This window comes from Tympanuchus pallidicinctus, unplaced genomic scaffold, assembly GCF_026119805.1.
Source record: "Tympanuchus pallidicinctus isolate F22 unplaced genomic scaffold, pur_lepc_1.0 scaffold2, whole genome shotgun sequence".
In the NCBI taxonomy this organism is placed as follows: Eukaryota; Metazoa; Chordata; class Aves; order Galliformes; family Phasianidae; genus Tympanuchus; species Tympanuchus pallidicinctus.
In genome coordinates, this window is record NW_026294721.1 from 951,946 (window position 1) to 973,767 (window position 21,822).

At 53.4% G+C, this 21,822-nt stretch overlaps 2 protein-coding genes and 1 long non-coding RNA gene across 8 annotated transcripts in view; 2 read left to right on the forward strand and 1 right to left on the reverse strand.

Moving 5' to 3' along the window:
• The first annotated feature begins 873 nt into the window (after positions 1 to 873).
• Positions 874 to 10,664, forward strand: EMX1 (empty spiracles homeobox 1). Its single transcript, XM_052681860.1, has 4 exons — positions 874 to 1,867; positions 2,098 to 2,490; positions 4,749 to 4,933; positions 9,948 to 10,664. The coding sequence occupies exons 2-4, from the start codon at positions 2,133 to 2,135 to the stop codon at positions 10,113 to 10,115; spliced, it is 711 nt and encodes a 236-aa protein (XP_052537820.1). The 5' UTR covers positions 874 to 1,867; positions 2,098 to 2,132; the 3' UTR covers positions 10,116 to 10,664.
• Positions 10,665 to 12,002: 1,338 nt separating this feature from the next.
• LOC128080060 (uncharacterized) lies at positions 12,003 to 12,938 on the forward strand. 6 transcript variants are annotated; one of them, XR_008206472.1, is made up of 6 exons: positions 12,003 to 12,113; positions 12,147 to 12,178; positions 12,227 to 12,306; positions 12,371 to 12,531; positions 12,596 to 12,691; positions 12,818 to 12,938. It is a non-coding gene; the product is annotated as an uncharacterized LOC128080060 (long non-coding RNA). The 6 variants fall into 6 exon arrangements; XR_008206470.1 differs by having other exon boundaries at positions 12,419 to 12,547; positions 12,628 to 12,691; XR_008206468.1 differs by having other exon boundaries at positions 12,419 to 12,531.
• Positions 12,939 to 15,906: 2,968 nt separating this feature from the next.
• The window catches only part of SFXN5 (sideroflexin 5), a 67,370-nt gene continuing 61,454 nt past the window's right edge, over positions 15,907 to 21,822 (reverse strand). Inside the window, 1 exon segment of the mRNA XM_052681857.1 lies at positions 15,907 to 16,391. Within this exon segment, the coding sequence (XP_052537817.1) occupies positions 16,314 to 16,391 (78 nt within the window). The 3' untranslated portion in view covers positions 15,907 to 16,313.

Here is a 21,822-nt window from a genome sequence, read left to right on the forward strand (position 1 = left end):
GCTGCAGTGCCACCTCCTTTCGTTATAAAGCAAATCTCCTTCTCCTCCAGCACAGCTCCTCCCGGTTGGATGTCAGGCAGCAGCCGGGATGCAGGGCTGGAAAAAAAAAAAAAAACGGAGGAAAAGAATGGGGAAAAAAAAAAACACAAACAAAACCCAACCTTATAATATTGTCATATTTAATGGGGGGGGGGGGGGGGGGGGGAGGATGGGATTTTTTTTTTCTCTAAACCAAAGGAGTTCCCCTCCAAAAAACGCTTTTGTGGAGAAGAGGTGCTGCTCCTCTCGGAGCATTCAGCGCCGGGCACGGCTCAGTTATACCCCTGTGAAGGATGTTCAGAGCCGGCGAGAGCCTCACCAAACGAAATCTCATTCCCGAACCTCTCTGCCCAGCGGCCCGGCACGGGAACTTGATGGAAAAACGAAATTAAATTCCACACAATCCGATAATCTCAAATTAAATTCAAAGCCACAAATTGAGCACACGACTCCCGCATCCGAGCTGAGCACTGGCCCTGCTTCCCCTTCCCTTCCCTTCCCTTCCCTTCCCTTCCCTTCCCTTCCCTTCCCTTCCCTTCCCTTCCCTTCCCTTCCCTTCCCTTCCCTTCCCTTCCCTTCCCTTCCTTCCCTTCCCTTCCCTTCCCTTCCCTTCCCTTCCCTTCCCTTCCCTTCCCTTCCCTTCCCTTCCCTTCCCTTCCTTCCCTTCCCTTCCCTTCCCTTCCCTTCCCTTCCCTTCCCTTCCCTTCCCTTCCCTTCCCTTCCCTTCCCTTCCCTTCCCTTCCCTTCCCTTCCCTTCCCTTCCCTTCCCTTCCCTTCCCTTCCCTTCCCTTCCCTTCCCTTCCTTCCCCTTCCCTTCCTCCCTTCCTTCCCTTCCCTCTGCTCCACATCCCGCTCCGCACCCCGCATCCCTCTCCTCACATCCCCTCTCCTTTATTTCCAACCCACGGAAATCCCCACTGAAAATCCAGATCAATTTTTCCTTCCCCCTCTTCCACCTCCATGGAGGGAAAATAATCAAATTAAATAAAGGAAAAGAATAATTGAAAAGAAAACTAAACGAGAAAAGCGCTCCATCGGACGCGCTCGCTCCGTTTTCAGCCTTTGGTTTCCGCGCAGTTCCGTGCGCTTTCCTCCTCCCGCTGCCGCCGCGCTGTGTCTGTGTGGGAGATGCGCGGGAGATGCGCGGAAGATGCGCGCAGGGCGAGGGGCGGCCGCGCTGTGCTTGGAGGAGGGGTGGGAGGAGATGAGGGGGACGGACGGACGGACGGACTGACGGCCCCGCGGTGCCGCGCGGAGCATTTCGGCGCAGCGGAGTGGAAAATAGACTTTCAACCCTCTTTGTGCGGGAGGGGAGGGCTGCCCCCTCCTCCGCGCCTCAACAAAACTCCGCCGCGTCCCGGCGGGCGAAGCAGAGCCAAACTGCGGAGTGAACTCGGGACGGACCAAAGTGCGGAGAGGCTGCGCGCCCGCGCATCAATTTCCTCAGCGCGGCTCCGGAAGAGAAAACAGCGACTTTGGGATTTTTCGTCGATATTTTGATATCATTTTATTATTATTCCCAGCGCAGAGAGGAGCGGGGCCGGGCCGGGATTTAAGCGGGGCTCCGCGCTGCGCGGACATTGCGCGGGGGCTGCGCGGGTAACGGGAGCTCTCCGACCTTTCTATCGCGGAGCGGCGGAGCCGCGGGGCCGTACTGCCGTCCCGATTTTCAGCACGAAAGAAGCGATGTAGCGATTTCCTACGAAACGAGCGCAGCCCGCAGCCCCGCTCCCACAACTTCTCGCCTCGCCGCCGGCTCCAGTCCAGTTTTTCGGGCGCTCTCCTCATTCCCAGCGCCGGCCCCAGCCCCGGCTCTCCTCACCCGCAGGTGAGGGCCGCCCGGGCGGGGAAGGGCGGGGGGTTGGGGGGGGGGCAGCGCCAGGTACCGGCCCTATTTGTAGGGCTGCGGGGCTGCGGGGGCTGCGGGGTACGGGGGCGACCGGCGGGGTGCGGGCGGTGGGTGCGCGTGTGCGCGGCCCCGTGGGGGGGGGGCTGTGGGTGGGGGGGCTGGGGGGGGGGGGAGCTTTCTCGCACACACACACACGCGCGCACCCGCAGGAACAGCCCCGCCGCGGCCCCCCCGAGCTCAAACCATGTTCCAGCCGTCCGCCAAGCGCTGCTTCACCATCGAGTCCCTGGTGGCCAAGGACACCCCGCTGAGCCCCGAGGAACCCCTGCGGCCCTCGGCCCTCAATTATCCCCCCCCCGCCTCTTCCGACGCTTTCCCCGGCGGTTTCCAAGGGGCCGCCGCCGCCGGTCGGGCTCTGTACGGCGGCACCGAGCTCGTTTTCCCCGAAGCCGTGGGGCATCCGGCTCTACCCGTCGCTCCGCATCAGCTCGGAGCATCGCCTCTCCCGCACCCTCACTCCTTCTTCGGACCGCAGCATCGCGACCCGCTCAACTTCTACCCCTGGGTGCTGCGCAACCGCTTCTTCGGGCACCGCTTCCAAGGTGAGCCCCGCACCGGGACCCGCAGCCCCGCACCGGGACCCGCAGCCCCCGCTCTGAGACCCGCAGCCCCGCACCGGGACCCGCAGCCCCGCACCAAGACCTGTTGCTGCGCTCCTCTCGGCGCGGCTCCGGGCTGCGGACGGTCGGATTCTGCCGCGGGGATCGGGGATGAGGCGGAGGTTTTCTTTTCGGGCTTTGTCTTTTCGCTTTTCTTTTCTCTTTTCCCCTTTCCTCTCTTTCCTCTTTTCCCCTTCTTTCTTTCCCGCTTTCTGTCATCCCTTCTTTCCGTTCTGTTTCTTTCCGTCACCTTTCTTTCCTTCTCTCTTTCCTGCTTTCTTTCCATCTTTCTTTCATTCATTCTCGTGTTTGTTTTTTTTTTTCCTCTTTCTTTCACTCTTTTTCTTTTATAATTTGTTTCTTATTTTTTGAGAAAAATTGTTTTCATGATTTTTGACTTTCTCTCCCACTCCTCTTTCTGTTTCTCCCCTTTCCTCCTTCCTTTCCCCGTGTCGCCTCCCTTGTTCCTTTCCTTTTCCTTCCTTCCTTTCCTTTTCCTCTTTCCTTTTTCCTCTTTCCTTTTTTCTTTCCTTTCCTTTTACCTCTTTCCTTCTTCTTCCTTCCTTTTCCCCTTTCCTTTCTCTTCTTCCATTTCCATATCCATTCCTTTCCCTTTTCCCATTCCCTTTCTTATTTTCCATTTTCCATTTTCCATTTTCCATTTTCCATTTTCCATTTTCCATTTTCCATTTTCCATTTTCCATTCCTTTCCTTTCCTTTCCTTTCCTTTCCTTTCCTTTCCTTTCCTTTCCTTTCCTTTCCTTTCCTTTCCTTTCCTTTCCTTTCCTTTCCTTTCCTTTCCTTTCCTTTCCTTTCCTTTCCTTTCCTTTCCTTTCCTTTCCTTTCCTTTTCCTTTCCTTTCCTTTCCTTTCCTTTCTCTTTCCTTTCCTTTCCTTTCCTTTCCTTTCCTTTCCTTTCCTTTCCTTTCCTTTCCTTTCCTTTTCCTTTCCTTTCCTTTCCTTTCCTTTCCTTTCCTTTCCTTTCCTTTCCTTTCCTTTCCTTTCCTTTCCTTTCCTTCCTTTCCTTTCCTTTCCTTTTCCTTTCCTTTCCTTTCCTTTCCTTTCCTACCCCATGGGGTTACCCTGTATCATCACCCAGTTATCACCAGGTCAAGATTGGGTTCTGTTTGGGTTCTGGTTGGTTTATGGCTGGGTTCTGGTTGGGTTCTGGTTGTGTTCCCGTTGGCTTCTCTCCATTCCCATCACACACCCGACCCCCCCTGGCTCCAGGAGTCTCTCAGTGCCATTTCAGTTCCCGGTGCTCACAGCCCCACAGCGGCTGCCCCGATCCGTTCGTTCTGCATCGGATTCCTCCAATTCTTTTCCTTTCTTTAATTTCTTTTTATCCTTTTTTCCTTTCCTTTCCCTTTTTTTTTTTTTTTTTTTCCCTTCTTCTTTTATTTTTACCCTTTCATTCCTTTTTCCTTTCCTTCCTTCCCTCTTCCCCCCTCTCCTTCATCCCATCTTCCTCCTCCTTTTCTGTTCTTTCTCCCCTTATTTCTCTCTTTCTCTGACTTTCTCCCCTCAGCTCCTCGGTCTCTTTCCCTTCTCACTTCAGCCTTTCTCCTGTCCTTCATAGCATGGTTTGGAGCACGCAGGACCTCACAGAGGATTCAATTCTAACACCTCTCTTACTCTTTTCTTCCCCTCCTTTTCTCTTCATTTCCCCTTATACATTTTTTTTCCCTTTCCTTTATTTCTCTCTCTTTCCTTTGTTTCCTTCATTTATTTCTTTTTCTTTTCCTTTTTTTCTCTTCTATTTCTTTCTCTGTTTCTTTCCACGACAGTTACTGCCGTTCCCTCATTTTCTTTCTCTCTCACTCTACCTTTCTTCCCTTCTCTTTTAATTTCATTTCTGCTTTCCTATTTCCTAACATTTCTCCAATTTCTCCCTTCCCCTCCTCTACCTTTTCCCTCTTTTTTTCCTTTCAGACTTTCTCATTTCTCCATCTCCTCTCTCACTTTTCCCTTTCCCCCAGTTCCCTTCTCACCGTTTCTCCCCCTCTCCGTTCATTTCTCCCCTTCTCTCTCCCCCTTTTCCACTTCCCAAAGCGGCGACCGCGATTCCGAAATCCCACCACCCCCCTCCTTACCCCACCCCACGCTGGGCTGCCCCACACTCCCCCCCTTTTCACAGCACAAATCCCCACAGCACGGTGCCGGGGCCATTCCCCCCTCCTGACCCCGCCGTTCTGCCCTCAGGGAGCGAAGTGTCCCAGGAGAGCCTCCTCCTGCACGGCCCTTTCGCCCGCAAACCCAAACGCATCCGCACCGCCTTCTCCCCATCCCAGCTGCTGAGGTTGGAAAGGGCCTTCGAGAAGAACCATTACGTGGTGGGCGCCGAACGCAAGCAGCTGGCCAGCAGCCTCAGCCTCTCCGAGACCCAGGTATGGCGCAGCCATCCTCACCCCCGCGTCCGTGGAATGGGGGCTGCGGGCAGCACGCCGCGATGGAGACGCGCCGGGCCGAAGGCTCAGCGGTTCCCCAGGAGCGCTGTGTGGGATCCTCAGCGCCAGCTTGGGGTGGGGATGCCGCGTCCCCGCGCTCTGGTCTCCGTCGTGCTGCCTTATTTCTTCTCTGCCTGATGCGAGCCAAACTAAACTGCAGTGGCCAAAGCGGCGGCGGCGGCGCCCCGTTGCCCGTTGGAACCCGTCGGCTCGGTGTCTTTGTGCCGACCCAACAGGACGGCTCATCTCAGCTGCGGCTTTCGGCTTTGAGGGAAGGCTTGGCTCGTTTGGTGTAGGAAATGAGGGAGCCCAGGAGGGCCCAGAAAGCAAAAGGAAAATTGTTGGTGCAAAGGGGAAAATTGGGGCTGCGTGCGGCCGGCGTGCGGCTGCTGCATGGCGCTCCGGGTGGAGGCACCCGTAATGTTAATTCAGTCTCCAGGCTGCGTCCTGTAATATTCAGCAATGCGGTCAGCTGAGATGGTTTCTACATTCTGGGCCTTTTGGCCTGGTTTTGTATTCATTTATTTCCTTTCCTTTTTTTATGATTTCGTTGGAAATTAAAGCAGAGCTGGGGAATGCTGCCCGACCCCTCACGGCGCACACTGCCTCCAAATCCCCCCGAGCAAAGAGGAGGGCAGAGAGGCAATAGATGCCTGTTTGGGTGCCTGCTTCTGTCTGTCTGTACGCAGTGCAGGCTGCTCTGCGGTGCCGGCTCGCTGCGCCTGGGGATGCTGTGGGGTCATCAACCCCAGGACGTGGGGTGGTGCAGAGGGGTTGAGGGGAAACCTCTGTGCTTCCAGCTTCATGGCTTTCATATTTGTATTAATAAATACATAAATGTAGTTATATATATATAGTCTATTAATTACCCAGGAAGAAACAACCCACATGCGCCAATGTTGGATTGTTGGACTCGATGGTGTTTGTGGGTTCCTTCCAACTCGGGATACTCTGCAGTTCTACATCCTATGATCCTAGCATTCTGTGAACGGGACTGGCCCGTACGGTGGTCACCTGCTATATGCAATAGTAAGGTATGTCCTGTGGCAGTGCTGCTCTCACCCCTTTGCTTTCCATCCACCCAAATCCAACTGGAAGCACCCGCGCTCCCTGGAGCATCCCTTTGGGTGTTCCTCCATTCCAAGGGTTGATCTCGTGGAGAACAACACCTGCAGCACCCCAAGGGAGTTGGAAAGGGTCCCCAAGTTCTCGTGCATCACTGGGACGTGGGGAACGTGCGTAGGGCAGAGGTGTTTAACCCCTTCCCATAGAGATCCAGGACAACAGGACAGGGGAAAAATACGATTGGGGCAAATGGGATTGGGGGCAAATGGCGTTGGGCAAAGACAGGATCGGGGAAAAACGGGATTGGAAAGAAGGGCAGCACACAGCCCTCAGCAAACATGAGTGGGACGGGGATGGAGCTGCGCCTGCGGGGACCGCGGTGCACGAGGAACGGCTGCGGGGTGTGCGTGTGCGGGGTGACGCAGAGCTGCGGGGATGGCGCTGTGGGGCTGGTGGGACACGTGGGTTGTGCGTGTGGGGTGAGATGGGACACGGGTGGGTGCTGTGCCGGAGGGTGTTGTGCTGGGATGGGTGCTGTGGGTGGTGATGCTGCCGTGTCCGTCGGTGGTGGTGTGAGGCTGCTGCGGTGAGCTGACATCACCAGGCTGGGTGGGAAAGCGCTTCCCTGAGCTTATAGAGCCGTAAGGTTGTAGGATAATAGTGTCCCAAGTGGGGACAGACCCCCACGGAGCTGCAGAAAGCCCACGCTGTCTCCATCCCAAAGCACAGCCCTCCTCTTGGCTGTGGCTGTGAGGTGTGGGACGATGCCATCCTGCATTTCTCCCCATACCATTGCAGGGCTGAGCGCACCGTGGCTCCCGTGGGGCGATGGTAATAATTAACAGAATGGCCCACAGCCGTGCTGTGCCCACGAATGCCTGGGAGTTACAGGAGGAGAAAGATGGCACTCTGAGATAAATGCTGGGAGACCATTCCGGGTCCTGAAGAGCAATGTCAGCGTTGATGTGTGGTCTTGGGTTGGTGCGCTGCTTTTGGGGGCCATCCCTTTGCAACCCCTGCGTGTCCCTAAAAAGAACTGCTGAGTTTTGGGGTGTTGTTAAAAGAAAAAGGTGCAGAGTGGCTGGGGCTTTGCAGTGCCACGACAAGGATTGATGTGCTGGAGCCCAGGGGTGTAGCATCTCCTGTGCTGTGGGGGTCGCAACCACAGCGCTGTCCTTGGAGCTGCTGGGGTTGTGTGGGCACACCTGGTTTGGTCACAGCCTCAGCTCCCAGCACGGCCTTGTTACCAAAGCTGGGACAAAGCCCCGTGGTGGAGTGGGATCTCTCGGTGTGTGTGGCAGTGCTTTAGGGCCGTGGTTTGGTGAGCACGGTGGTGTTGGGTCGTGGTTGGACGTGATGATTGTAGTGGTCTTTTCCGACTTCAATAGAATCATAGAGTGGCTTTGGTTGGGAGGGACCTCAAAGATATCCAGTGACTTTATGATTCCATGTGCGATTGCTGTCGCTGCCTGGATGGCATTAGGTGCAGGAGAGCATTGTGTGTGTGTGCAGAGCAGCTGCCAAGGGCTGAGAATGGGATGGAGGAGCCACCAGGAGATGGTGCCCATCTGGTTACCAGGACAGCTGGGATCCCACAGGGCAGCGCAGACGTTTGGCACCACGATGGTTAACGTCGGTTTGGGAAGGAACAAAACCCATGTTTGGGGTTTACATGTATGGCTCCCAGGACAGGTTACTGCCCTTACCAGTGCGGCCCTGGGGGCTGCAGTCCCATCGGGGTGGGCTGCTCAGAGCTGAGCTGTGCTTGGAGGATGCTGCACTCCTCACACTCAGCTCCCGTTCCCAAAAACTCAGCCGTGCGTCCTCATTGCTTTCTGCCTCACTTTCCCTTTCTCTCATTTTGGGCCCTCAGGGGGGCTGAGAGCTTCACTTAAAGTTTGTCAAGCACTCCGCCGTGGTTGAATTAAAGTGGGCCATGCCTCAAAACGAATGGTTGGGGGTCAGAGCTCAGTGGAACAAGCAGCCGTGGGCTGTGTGCTGCTCACTGCACTGCGCACTGAAAGGGTTTTGCTGCCCTTGGAAAGGCAGAAGGAGGGCCTTGGCCTCGCTGTGCTGCGAGGCAGAGGGAGAGCATTGCCTGTGGATGGTGCCCTGCGACGGGGAAGCACGGTCCGTGTTGACAGCAGTGCTGGGACATGAATGCTCCCTCCTACACAGCGCTGGTTGGCAACAGCGGCCGTGCAGCGGCGCCTGGTGGCACACAGTGTCTGTCTGTCCTGCAGGGCCGGAGCTGCGGGCAGCAGCGGGCACTGATAGCATCCTGCATCCTTACACAGCATCTCGTGTCCCTGCACAGCATCCTGCATCCCTGTGTAGCATCCTGTGCCTGTACACAGCATCCTGCATCACTACACAGCATCCTGCATCCCTGTGTAGCATCCTGTGCTCGTACACAGCATCCTGCATCACTACACAGCATCCTGCATCCCTGTGTAGCATCCTGTGCCTGTACACAGCATCCTGCATCACTACACAGCATCCTGCATCCCTGTGTAGCATCCTGTGCTCGTACACAGCATCCTGCATCACTACACAGCATCTCAACGTCCCTACACAACATTCTGCATCCTTACAGAGCATCTCACGTCCTTACACAGCATCCTGCATCCCTGTGTGGCATCCTGTGTCCTTGTATATTATCCCACATCCCCACGCAGCATCCTGTGTCTTTTGTATAGCACCCTGCATCCCTACAGAGCATCCCATGTCCGTACAGCATCCTGCGTATGTGCGCAACATCCCGCATCCCTGCACAGCATCCCACATCTGTGCACATCATATTGCGTCCCTACGCAGCATCCTGCATCCCTGTATGATCTCCTGAGTCCTTGTATAGTATCCTCCATCCCAACATGGCATCCTGCATCCCCACACAGCATCTTGTGTCCATACACAGCATCCTGCCAGCAGTGTCATGCTCCTCTTGGTGTCTGGGTGCCTCTCTCACCCCACACGGAGCTCTCTGTGCCTTGGCTGCTGTCTGGGATGGCAGTGGGTTGAGGCAGATGAGGAGTGACCGGGTCTGAGGATGGGGGTGCTGCTCCTCTCCGGCTCTTTGGGAAATGTTTGACTGCTGTCACAGTGAAATAGGTTTCCTTACATCTGAATACGGTGAATTCATAACCTCCATTTGCTTCCTGATTATCTGCAGTGCGACCTCAGTGCCTCTCAGAGCTTTCCCTCGGGCTTTGCACACACCGACCTGCAAATGCAATGGGTTAAACCCCAAATGCTCCTTTTTAATTCCATCTTTGGGTGCAGGGAGATGAAGGGTTGCCCTGCTGCACTCTGAACAGAACCACGGCCGAGACCTGGCAGTGCCACCTCAGCATGGGGACACGGCTCTGGGCTGGGTGTGTGGGGACAGCTCTGTGTGACCCCTCCACGGCCACTGGGGCCGTTGTGCTCATGGTGCTGAGCGCCAGGGTGATGGACAAGGGGGGGGATGTTTTAATTTATTCTTTTATTTTTTGGTGCCTGTGTGTTGGGCACCGGTGTGATGGGCACCAGGGCGATGGGCACCGGAGTGATGGGTGCCAGTGTGATGGACACCACTGTGATGGGCACCGGGGTAATGGTAACCAGGGTGCCACTGTGATGGGCAACAGCGTGATGGGCACCAGGGTAACGGGTACCAGGGTGGTGGCTGCCACTGTGATGGGCACCAGTGTGTTGGTGACAGGATGATGGGCACCAGAACGGTGAGTGCCAGGGTGATTGGCACCCTCCAAACCCCAGGTCCTGCCATCAGAATGGGAAAGTGAAGAAGGGCAGGGCGACCATGGCCACACTCCTGGTGTGACTTTTTTTTGGGGGGTCACTTTTAGAGGAAAATGGGATTTTTTTTTCTCTGCTCCTCCTCCCCAAGGTGAAAGTGTGGTTCCAGAACCGGCGGACGAAATACAAACGGCAAAAGCTGGAGGAGGAAGGGCCGGATTCGGAGCAGAAGAAGAAAGGTTCCCATCACATCAACCGATGGCGCCTCGCCACCAAGCAGTCGAGCGGAGAAGACATCGACGTCACCTCCAACGACTAAGGCAGGGACAGGCTCGTGGTGCAGCCGCCATGCAGAGGAACCCGGGGGACGACGCGGGGACGCGCGCGGCATCACCCAACGAACTCTAAGGGACGTCACCTCCGCCGCCGCCACCCCACCGGCACCCATCCGTCCCCCCCCCGGCCGCCCGGAGCCCGGTGCCCGGCGCAGCCCTCGGGGCGCGTTTTGGGGCTCTCCTGCTGAGCCCGGGAGGAAGAGGAGGCTGCCGGGACCCCTGGACACGACCGTGCAGCCTCCTCCGCGTGGGGACCGCCCGTCAGCCGTGAGATCGCATCCAACGTCCTACCTTCGAGCTCAATGTTTCCAACCCTTTTATTTTCCTTTCCGCCCTCCCCCCCTTTTTTCCCCCCCCTCTCTCCTCCTCTTTTCTCTGTCTCTCTTTTTTTTTTTTGTTGTCGTTTTGTTTTAATTTATTCTCTTTTTTTTTTTTTTTTTGTGCCCGTGTGTGCGTGCGTTCCCCGTCCCGTAGGTAGTCCGCATCTGTAGCGTGTGTTACTGCGTGGTAATAAAAAGCAAGATGTGCTCTGAGTACGTCTGGTTATCCTTGGAGAGGTGAGGGGGGAGCCGCCCCCATTGCCCACCCCAGAAATGTCCCATGAGGATGAGGCCATAGGGCTGTGGTGCCATCAGATGGTGTCACCGTGGGCTTGGCTCGCATGGGACTGATGGATGCAGGAGGGCTTGTGCACCGTGGTGGCATCTCAGCAGCATCCCCTCCTCCCAGGTTGGGTGTCAGGGAGGTGACACGGTGACAGAAAGCAGAAGGGGGGGTGACTGCAGGTATGACAGGCATGCGGCGCTCGGGGGCTGGCAGCTGTCACACCTGCACTGGGTATTGGATGTCAAGGGAGGGGCGTCCCAAGGTGACATTGGTGCGGTGAGAAACGGGGTGCTGGGGGCTGGAGAAGCTCCAGGCGCTGCTGGAGCCCCAGAATTTGGGTGGGGGGGACAAGGGTCCCACCTGCATCTCCCCTGGGAAGGAAATTTATAACCATCATATATATATATAGAATTATCGTTAAAGTTGGATCATAGGGTCATTAAGATTGGAAAGGACCTTTCGGATCATTGAATCCAACCATCAACCCATCGAGTCCAACCACCAATCCGCTGGGTTGATGTGTGCATATTACACACGTACAAATAAATACGATAGGCACAGATGTAATGAAATATACCCAAATCTAACAGTCAAACAGAGAGAGACATCATAATCCCTGCTGTTTGGAAAGGGGCTGCCCTCGCCTTACGTGCAAAGGGAAAAGCCACATCCCCAGAGCAGTTCCCCTCTGCAAACAGCACATAAAACATCCTGCCAATGAGACTTCCAAAGCCCCAAATCTGTGCTGACCTTTGCATCAGTGCATTGGCCACGCTGAGCTCTGAGCCCTGACCCAAAATTTGCTCCCAATTTCCCCACTACCCAAAGAGACCCAAATTTTGCTCCCATCTGCCCAATGTCCACCCAGACCCAAATTTTACCGTCAGTCCCCAACCGGACCCAAATTTCGCTTCCACCCTTCACCCACCCCCAAATGCTGCCATAGCCAACAAAGTCTTTAAACGCTTTTATTCCAGACACGTCCAAGTGTTACACAAAGTGTTTGCGGTCGATCAATCGGTTGAGGAAGGTTAAAAAGAGACTTGTGTGCGTTTGGGGGCCGTGCCAGGGGGTGAGGCTGGAAGACGTGGCTGGGAGCGAAGCCCCCGAGGCAGCCATAGGGAGCCACCAGGGTGTCACAAGGGGCTGATTCCCAGCAGGAATCAAAGAGGTGCCGGGGGCTGGGAGTGGGAACCCGGCGTAAACCTGAGGCCTTCGAGGGCGACGGCTCCGGATGCGTGGGGATGGAGAGAAATGCTGAGCGTGGAGCAGAAAAGAATGGAGCCGGGCCCGAGGTCGTGGAAGGAAAAGTGAGAAAGGAGGCAAAGCAGCTGAGAAATAATACAAAAAAAATAGCCAAAAAGCAGTTTTGGGTTGTGAGAGCACATGGGATGTGAGAGCACATGGAGGTGAGAGCACATGGAGGTGAGAGCACACAGATGTGAGAGCACATGAAGGTGAGAGCACATGGATGTGAGAGCACATGGAGGTGAGAGCACATGGATGTGAGAGCACATGGAGGTGAGAGCACATGGAGGTGAGAGCACATGGAGGTGAGAGCACACGGATGTGAGAGCACATGGAGGTGAGAGCACATGGAGGTGAGAGCACATGGAGGTGAGAGAACATGGAGGTGAGAGCACATGGAGGTGAGAGCACATGGAGGTGAGAGCACATGGAGGTGAGAGCACATGGATGTGAGAGCACATGGAGGTGAGAGCACACGGATGTGAGAGCACATGGAGGTGAGAGCACATGGAGGTGAGAGCACATGGAGGTGAGAGCACATGGGATGTGAGAGCACATGGAGGTGAGAGCACATGGAGGTGAGAGCACATGGAGGTGAGAGCACATGGAGGTGAGAGCACACGGATGTGAGAGCACATGGAGGTGAGAGCACATGGAGGTGAGAGCACACGGATGTGAGAGCACACGGATGTGAGAGCACATGGAGGTGAGAGCACAGGGATGTGAGAGCACATGGAGTGAGAGCACATGGAGTGAGAGCACACAGATGTGAGAGCACACGGATGTGAGAGCACATGGAGGTGAGAGCACAGGGATGTGAGAGCACATGGAGGTAAGAGCACATGGGACAAAGGCGTAGAATATTTGTATCGTAGAATCATAGAATCACGGAATGGTTGGGTCGGAGGGGACCTCAGAGATCACAGAACCACAGGACAGTTTAGGTTGGAGGGGATCTTAACGACCATCCAGTGCCAACCCCTGCCGTGGAGAGGGTTGCCCACTGTACCAAGGCTGCCCAAGGTAGAAGCAGGGCAGGGACCTATCGGGGCTGTCGTGCCACACGTCGGCACCCACTGCCTCCATCCTGCAAGGGAAATCCAAAGGGATGTGGGTGGCAAGATCAGACCTGGTTACTTCCTAAGACTCGTTCTGTAGGAGGAAGGAACCAAGCACTGAGCCGTGGGCTCGCGTCCCAAGCCCAGGGCCCACACTGCAGGGCCAGGGCCAGGGGTGACAGCCCATGGGGAGCAGCCCAAGGACACTTCTTCCAGAGGGATTCAAACTTCTCGCCGGCACCTTTTGCTGCAACCTGGTCCTCATTATTTCTTCATTAACATATCCCAGAAATCAATTAGCTGCGACATTTCTAATTAAATACTACTGGAGATGATCATCTCATTATTATTATCTGCTGAGGTGAACAACTCGATGTGTGAGGTGGGTTTTTGCCTTCCCATTTCTTCCAGTTCCCCAATTATAGGAAATAATAAATGCAAATGGTTGGGTTGTTCTCGCAAACCCAAGGCTCCTTTTGTACATTAGGAGAGTCGAAGAGATTAATTAGCTATTAAGTGAATGTGTATAATGTTATCATTAGCTCTTTTTTGGCACAATTTGCCGTCCTAATAAACAGTACTAATGTGCTATTGCTTTTCCAGTGCCATGCTTTTCATTTCCCAGGCTGTACCAAGAGTTAAGCTCCACGCTGAGTCAACTTTATGATCGGAGCCCAATTGCCAACCTTGAGCTCCTGGCCAAAGCACAAGAAGGGCAAGGACGTTTCCCAACAGTGACAGCAGTGATTTGGATGTGCCATGGTGAAACCATAGGCTTTGCAGGCTGCTGCTTCCCCAAAGGTCAGCTTGGTGTCTGCAGAACCGTTCTGCTGCTTTTGCAGCGAGGGTCCCAACGCTGCAATGGCTGTGGGAGCTGCAGAAGCTTTGGTGGAGACCTCTGGACCTCGTGGTGGGGACACGGCCACGCTGTGCTGCCCAAAGGGGACCAGGCATCCACCAGAATGTGGGGAGCCTCCTCCTGCACGTGCCTTGTGCTGCTCCCAGGGCAGGGGACGGACCAACGGACAACAAGGGGACAGGCAGTAGGGTTGGAGCCCAACTCCAAAGCTGGGTTTCAACTCCGCTGCCCATATATATATATATAGAAGTATAAAAAAATATTACATATATGCAATGCACCGATAGTCAGCACAATGTTGTGGGAGATGTAGAGCCAACCCTCTTCTCTCCAGCCCCATAGCACGCCCCACAAGCACTGCTGACACACGTGGTAGGTACTCTGCAATGCAACGGCCATGGAGGATTTTGGAGATGTTTAGGAACTGTGCAAGAAGAGCCCCTTTGCTTTCCAAATGCCAGGCTGAGCTGGAAGAAGCAAGAGCTTGGGAAAGGCTGGGTCAGGAGGCAGAAGAGTCTTCCTCAGCAGAAGCTATCAATCCCATCTTCTGATACACGAAATAAGACAAGTTTGATGGGATTTGTAGAGGACAAACCCGGGCTCATTTAGACTGATTGTCACCTGTTGGGCTGCACAGCTGGGTTTGACCCGAGCCGTAATCCCCAAGTGCTGCTCTTCTGACATCCCTGAGGCCACTCCTTGCCCACGGAGCAGGAGCTCTCTCTCCCATTTCATAGGGCAGCATGTATTAGGAACCCTGCAGCCTGCTCTCCTCCAAGCAGCGCCGCTGGCATTGCATGCTGCCTGCTCACCCCCCGCCGCACATCACTCGCTCCATCTGCAGACCCTGCAGGTAGCTGGAGCTCAGTAGCTTTGATCAGTAATTACGATGCAAGACCAAATCCTTGCACAAACCATCCCACTACAAAGCCTCGGTCACTCCCCTCCCCGAAGAAGAAAACGACTGAGATCAATGAGTTTTGCAGCATTGCAGCAGAACGGCTGCGGCAGCAGCAAAACCCACCTTGGAGGCTTCCGGTCCACTCAGCTTTGGGCTCAGTTACACCACCAGAGCCAGCACGTATTGAAGCATGCATTAAGCACGTGCTGACTGTACATTCATCTGATCTAGTGCATTAGAAGGACTCTGCTGGGTCAAATCCAGCTGTCCCTTATGCAGGTGGAAATGCAGAACTGCTCCATGAGCTCAGCATTCCCACCGGCGCCAGGGACCAGCAGGTGTCCTTATCAGTAGAAAGGATGGGGAGAGCACTGCTGGCCTCTCCTCCCCTCCAAGCTGGTATGGATGTCCACAAAACTCTCATTTTCGACGTGCAATTATTCGATCCACACCAGCGTGGGGACAGAATCTGCTGTGCAGCTCCCACTCCCATACATTGCAACGCATCCTTCAGTATACATTCTCTGTCAGTGTACATTTGGTTTCCCCTGCTCCCCCCGCCCTCCCCCAGCCCCAATGCCCCGTGGCATTGGCACAACAGCAACCATTGCATTTGGCTCATCACCACCACGCCTCGAGCCCCATCATGATCTCAGTGGCCACATTCCAACTGTGCTCTTTATACTTTTGGGTAAAAGATACCAGAAAGCCAAATTACGGCCCCAAACTCAAGCAGGAGGAGGTTTGTGGGGTCAAGGGACCACACACCTAGGTGGGATGTGGCTCCTGTACCCAGCAGTGCCCCGTCACTGCATCCAAACAAAGGACACGTGGACTCAAAGTGGAGCAGCTTCACTTAATCCCTCATGGAACCCTACCCAGGTAGCTCAGACTGCCTTATACACAGAGAGGACAAACCCCACCTGTTTTGCACAAAGATCCCATCCCATGCAGGGCACGTTGGCTTTCCAGGACTTTGAACCCCTTGCTGATGTGCTGGGTGGCAGCTGGGGCAGTGCTGACATGGAATCGATACAAGACACTTATCAAACACCCTGTCAAGAGCTTCAAAGCCACGCACCCGTCGGTCTGTGCAGAATGACTTTTGTGCAGTGTCAGTGCTGTGATTTAATTTGCATCGAAAACAAAATTGGCTGGGTGAAGCCTACTGCCGTGTCGTTAGGTACAGCCATGTAACCATCCCGTAAACTTCCCTCCATGCAGTGCTAGAAGTTTAGAGATCATTCCTCTGCTAGTGGTCTAAAGTGTGTTTGAATGTAGTTTCTGGCTGATGCTAAGTTAAGACTTTTAATGTTAGTTCTGTCGAGTGGTGTGAGAGGTGTCAGTTCTCCAGCAGTGTTACCCCACTCCCGCTCTCTGGGAGCAGCAGGACTATCGCTGAGCTCTAGGATTTGTGTCGTCTCGCTGCTGCGTTCTCTCCCAGTCGACATCTCACGTTTCCCCCTCTCTCTGCCCAGACCTTCTGGGTGGAGGGGTCTGCAGCTCCCACTTACAACCCCTTGTTGTAGATGACGGTCTTACTGGGGGTGGCCATGGCGATCTCCGGCTCCAGGCGAGACGTCTCGATCTGTGGAAGCAGAGGCAAAGTCAGGGTCAGCAGCGTGGAGATGGATAGAGCCATACGTTGATCACAGAAACGTTTGGAAGGGACCCTTCAAGGCCATCAGGTCCCATTCCCTGCAATGAACAGGGACACCCACGGCTTCATCGGGTGCTCAGAACCAGCCTGACCTTGGATGTCTCAGGGGATGGGACACCACAGCCTCTCTGGGCAACCTCTGCCAGTGCCTCACCACCTTTACTGTAAACAACTTATTCCTTATACCCAGTCTAAATTTCCCCTCTGTTAGTTTGAAACCATTTCCCCATGTCCTCTCTCAATACATTCTATTAAAGAGTCCCTCTCCTTCTTTAGCAGGGTTTTTAACGTGCTTTACTCCGACTGAGCCTCAAACCACCCTTGTTCAAATGGACTTACATTGCACAGAAATGATGCCACTCTCTGCCTGGCAATCTTTGAGGAATTACAGAATGTACACAGATCCCACCCACCATTTTCCAGGTCAAATCCTTTCATTTTCCAAAGTCAGGGCTCTCGGCACTTTTCCAGCAAGAAGAGTCCCAGCTGAACTCTGGGTGGTTTGATGTCACCTGTGTGAGACCAATTCCCACAGCCTGGAGGTGTTCAATCATAGAATCACAGAATCACAGAATGGCCTGGGTTGAAAAGGACCACAGCGATCATCTGGTTCCAACCCCCTGCTGTGTGCAGGTCACCAACCAGCAGCCCAGGCTGCCCAGAGCCACATCCAGCCTGGCCTTGCATGCCTGCAGGGATGGGGCATCCACAGCCTCCTTGGGCAACCTGTGCCAGTGCCTCACCACCCTCTGGGTGAAAAACTTCCTTCTGATATCCAACTTAAACCTCCCCTGTCTCAGCTTAAAACCATTCCCCCTTGTCCTATCAAGGCCCATGGTTCTGAGGGACATGGTGGGGATGGGTTGGGCTTGATGACCTGAGAGGTCTTCCCCAACCTTAATGATGCCATGATTCTAGCATCTGTCTTCCCATCACTGCCGTTTGTGCAGCCCGGACCTCACACTCAGCATCGCCAGGAAGTGCTCTGATGCACAACAGGGAAACACAGTGTGCTGTCCCTGCTCCTTCCCCCACCTCCAGGAAATTCCCATCCCCTCGCTACACTTTCCCAGCTGGATTTCCAGGAAGCTCTTCACCACGTCCCCAGGAGGAGCTGGGTGTCCCCATGCCCAAATGGGACGGGGAGCCTCACGCCGTTCGACTTTGGGGAATCCCATCCATCCCATGGTGTCGGAATGGGTGCTGCTGCTGACACAATGCGAGGGAGCCCACGTTAAAAATCGAAATGCTTTTGAAAATGTTTAACCTAGTTAGACAAATTAGCAAAAATTTGTGCAAAACAATTTAGGTATTTAAAATATTCAATGTTTTTAAAAACTGGAAAAACTGTTCTTAGCTTTCAGCTGCAAAAACCCAACAAAATATAACATCAAAGCAATCTTAACATGAGGTGCAACATAACCCTTCAGCAAAGCTGTTAAACAGCTACTGAAGCATCATGGGAAATAGCACTTCATTTATTCAAATGCACATATGTCAGGTTTTTGCACCATATGTCATTCCAAGCTATTTACAGTAATAATTAAATCTTAATCAACGTTTAACCTCTGTAAAATGTTTGAAGGGATCTAATCACCCTTCAGACTGCACTAATGAAGGAGAAATATATAAACATAAAAAGAAAATGATGCATAGATAGCACACCAGAAAGAACAGTAATTGCAAAATTGTATTTCTTTTAAATATAATCAGCAAATTATGTAAAGTAAGCCAACGAGTATTTTAAGTGAAGACATCTTGGGTGTCAGAGGTGTGATCAGCTAATTTTGTACTGCTATCCATAACAGATGTAGCATATTTTCTTTTCGTGCCATTATTAGCAACTTCACCATTTCTTTCTGTGCCGAAACACAAAGTGAAGCATTGTGATGGGAGAGCACCCAGCAAAGGTAGAGGAGAGGCAATTCTCACGTCCAACAGCACTGACAGGATCCATTTTGAGGGAGGATTAACTCTGATCTGCCTGGCTCTGACACAGCTTTTCTTCCCATTGTTTTCTTTTCCTTCTTCCAAACGCAGAGGGGAAAAGCTCCTAGGCACTGAAGTTGGGTGTTTTCACCCACCAGTATGAAAACATTGTGGTGAGAGGAGCTTACCAATGACTTGGGTTTGGGTAGACCAACCCTGACCAGTTGGGTGGCCCAACCCTGACCAGGTGGATGGCAGTTGGCAGGGCTTAGGGACATGAGATGGCTCAGAACAGCAGAACCCAAACTCTGGTTGGGATGTCTATACAGAAAGCTAATGGAGAGCCACAGAATCACAACATGAGTCCTCTGGGTCCATGAGTGTTGGACTTGCTCTCCAAAGGAAGCCCCACTAGATTAGAGGTCTGGAAGCAATTTCTGCAGGGAAATTATGATGGTCTGGACGTGTTGAGTCAAGAAGAGAGAAGTTGAAGGTGTAGGCACATGCAAGGAGAAAAAGCGTATTGGTCCATTCATACTGCAACGGGACGCAACTCAAAATGCAGTGAGGAAGACTCAAGTTGGGCAGCAGAAAGAGCATCCAAGAGGGAAGGAGTGAAGTATCACCACCAGATGTTTGAGGAAGGGTTGGTGGCTCTGAGGTGGGAAAGTCTAAGCACAAATCAGATGAAGCTCAGCAAGAAAGGCTGGTTCGGAGATGAGTGTTACAGAGCTCACCTCAGCCCCTTTCTGAAGCTTAGGAAGATGTGAAATAACTTTACTGGAGAGGGACTGGTTGAAGTGGAGCAGACTGCAGATCCATTTCTGTTTGACTTCACTAAAGCAGATACAAAGATATGGAATTCCTGCTGTAGAGTCTACGCTACATGAGCTCCAAGGGGTGCATCCCCACCAAGGAGGCAAGCACAGGAGGGACGAGTTACAAAGCACTACTGGCAGATCTGTTCATAAGAGCACTGGGAATTACTGATTTCTCATCCTGTGAAATCAAATGCAGAACAATTCATTCTTCCAGTCCATCAGTTTCCTGCTAGAAATTGATATTTTGGTGCAGATTGCTGTTGTAGCTGCCCAGCATCCATCCTGGACCCGCTCAGTCAACCTTCCTCTGGACATCACGAGAGAGCACAGAGGCCTTTATGCCATGTTTCTTGTGCCTGAGCTTCAAAGAAGACCCTCACCAGGATCTTTCTTGATCATGACCATGATGGCAACTCCTCTAACAGGGAATGGCAATCATGAATGGTTCTCCAAGGAACAGGTTCTACACTGAATGAGAGGATCTGTCTCATCCTACACGGGGCAATCCTGTCCTTCCAAACTGAGCACCTACATGGGAACTGTGTCCACCCATTCCTCTCAGTGAGGAAGATCTACTTGTGCTGGGTCAAAGGATGCAAAGGACCTGCACCAAGATCCCTAAAAGAAGTGGGTCTTCAACAATGACACCAGAAGAGCAAGAGGGATCCAAGCTCACAACCAGTATATGGGGAAACATATACTGGTTGTATATGGTTGTGGTGTATGAAGATCATTGCTGGAGAATGATGAGAAGGGGCTGGTTTGTGGGGGAAAAAAAAAGGTTTTGAGGCTGATGCAGCCATCAGTGCAGCACTGACCACTTGTTATCCTGGCATACCAGCATAGGGGATGATATAATGTTAGAATCACAGTATCATTAAGGTTGGAAAAGAGCTCTAAGAATCCCCAAGGCCAGCCCCACTCCACCATGCCCACTGACCACCACATCCCTCAGTGCCACATCTCCATAGTTCCGGAATACCTCCATGGATGGTGACTTCACCACCTCCCTATGCAGTCTGTGCCAGTGCCTGACCACTCTTCCAGAGAAAAAAAATTCCTAATATCCAACCTGAACGTCCCCTGGTACAACTTCAAGCCATTACCTCTCATCATATCACTTGTTAACTGGGAAAAGAGGTCAACTCTCCCCCTGCTACGACTTCCTTGCAGGTCACTGTAGGGAGCAGTAAGGTCTCCCCTGAGCCTCCTCTTCTCCAGACTCAACAATCCCAGCTCCTTCAGCTTCTCCTCATGAGGAAGGGGCAATTGCTGCATTTCCCAAGAGCATACTGAAAGCTTTGCTATAGAGGCAAGGACATCCTCGCTGGAGACATGGCCAAAACGGATCTCCAAACACAACCAGAAAAGAGGCACTGGCAGAGCGTCCCAACACCTGAGAGTCGGAGGATGCCCTTCGTTTCTCAAAGCAAGAAAGCAAGAACAAAACAAAAAATGGTGATCTGATTTAATCAACAGTTTATAGCCCAGCATCCCCCAGGTAACGCAGGCTGACCTGATGAAATCTACCCCCGCTGGGGGAGCAAAGCCATAAGAGTGCACCGCGAGAGGTGATTCCCACCAGGCACGAGCTCTCTTCCCCCCATCCCTGCCTTGCAGTGGGAGCCTCCCTCTTCTCATCAGCACAGACAAGGCTAATTGGGGTGATAAAGAACTGGCTCCGAGTGCTGGCGTGGGCTGGAGGAACAAATGGTGCGGTGGTCACAGCTGGTGCTGCGGAGATGGGAGGGAGCGGGCGCAAGGCTCCGGCGGTTCCACCAGCCCGGGGCTGTGAGCAGGGCTGTGTGTGTTTTGCATTTGCTGCTGACACGGGTGTAACGTACATGCGCGTCCGGTGAGGCAGAAGCAGGCAGAAAGCAGATGCTTTTTGTTTGGGGTTGATACTCATTTCTATCCCAGCTCGGGAAAAGGTGTAGAAAGGAATGTGCTCCTCCGAGTGCAGGGAGAGAGATAGGTCTAGGCTCGCTGCCAGGGATCCTGCGACGATATGGAAGGCAGCTAGGGGAGACAGGAGCAGATGGATTTGGCATACAGCTCATCGCTCAGCCAAAAAGAGGAGGGGGGGGGAAGAAGAAGGAAGAAAGCAGCCAGTTTTGGTAGGGGGAGGGCCAGGCAGCCTGGCGGATGCTGCATCTGGAGGAGGGGGAAGACACGACGGGGCTGGTCGCTGCGTCGCCACACTGAGGCTTGGTCATGGCTCGGGTCTTCAGGGCCCTTCCAGGAGCCCTTTGCCACCTTCTCCTAATAGAGTTACAGAATATCTGGGTTGGAAGGGACCGTGAAGCTCATCCAGTTCCAACCTCCTGCCATGGGTTGGATGCCTCCCCATCAGATCAGATCACTCATGGCCCATCCAGCCTGTCTTTGGGCACTTCCAGGGATGGGGCACCCACAGCTCTCTGGAACCTTTGCCATCAAGTCCAACTCGTGGTCCAACATAGGATCACACAAAATCATAGAACCACAGAATCATTAAATTGGAAAAGATCACTACGACCATCAAGTGCCACCATCAACTTATCACCACCATGCTCATCAGAACATGTCCCAGGCCCCAAACCCAACCTCTGACAGCGGTGTCCCAATGC

Bases quoted from the DNA above. Each gene is read 5' to 3' on its own strand.
- EMX1 (XM_052681860.1), top strand. From the start codon at position 2,133: ATGTTCCAGCCGTCCGCCAAGCGCTGCTTCACCATCGAGTCCCTGGTG. The intron at 2,491-4,748 runs GTGAGCCCCGCA...TTCTGCCCTCAG, and splicing joins CTTCGGGCACCGCTTCCAAG to GGAGCGAAGTGTCCCAGGAG. The intron at 4,934-9,947 runs GTATGGCGCAGC...CTCCTCCCCAAG, and splicing joins TCAGCCTCTCCGAGACCCAG to GTGAAAGTGTGGTTCCAGAA.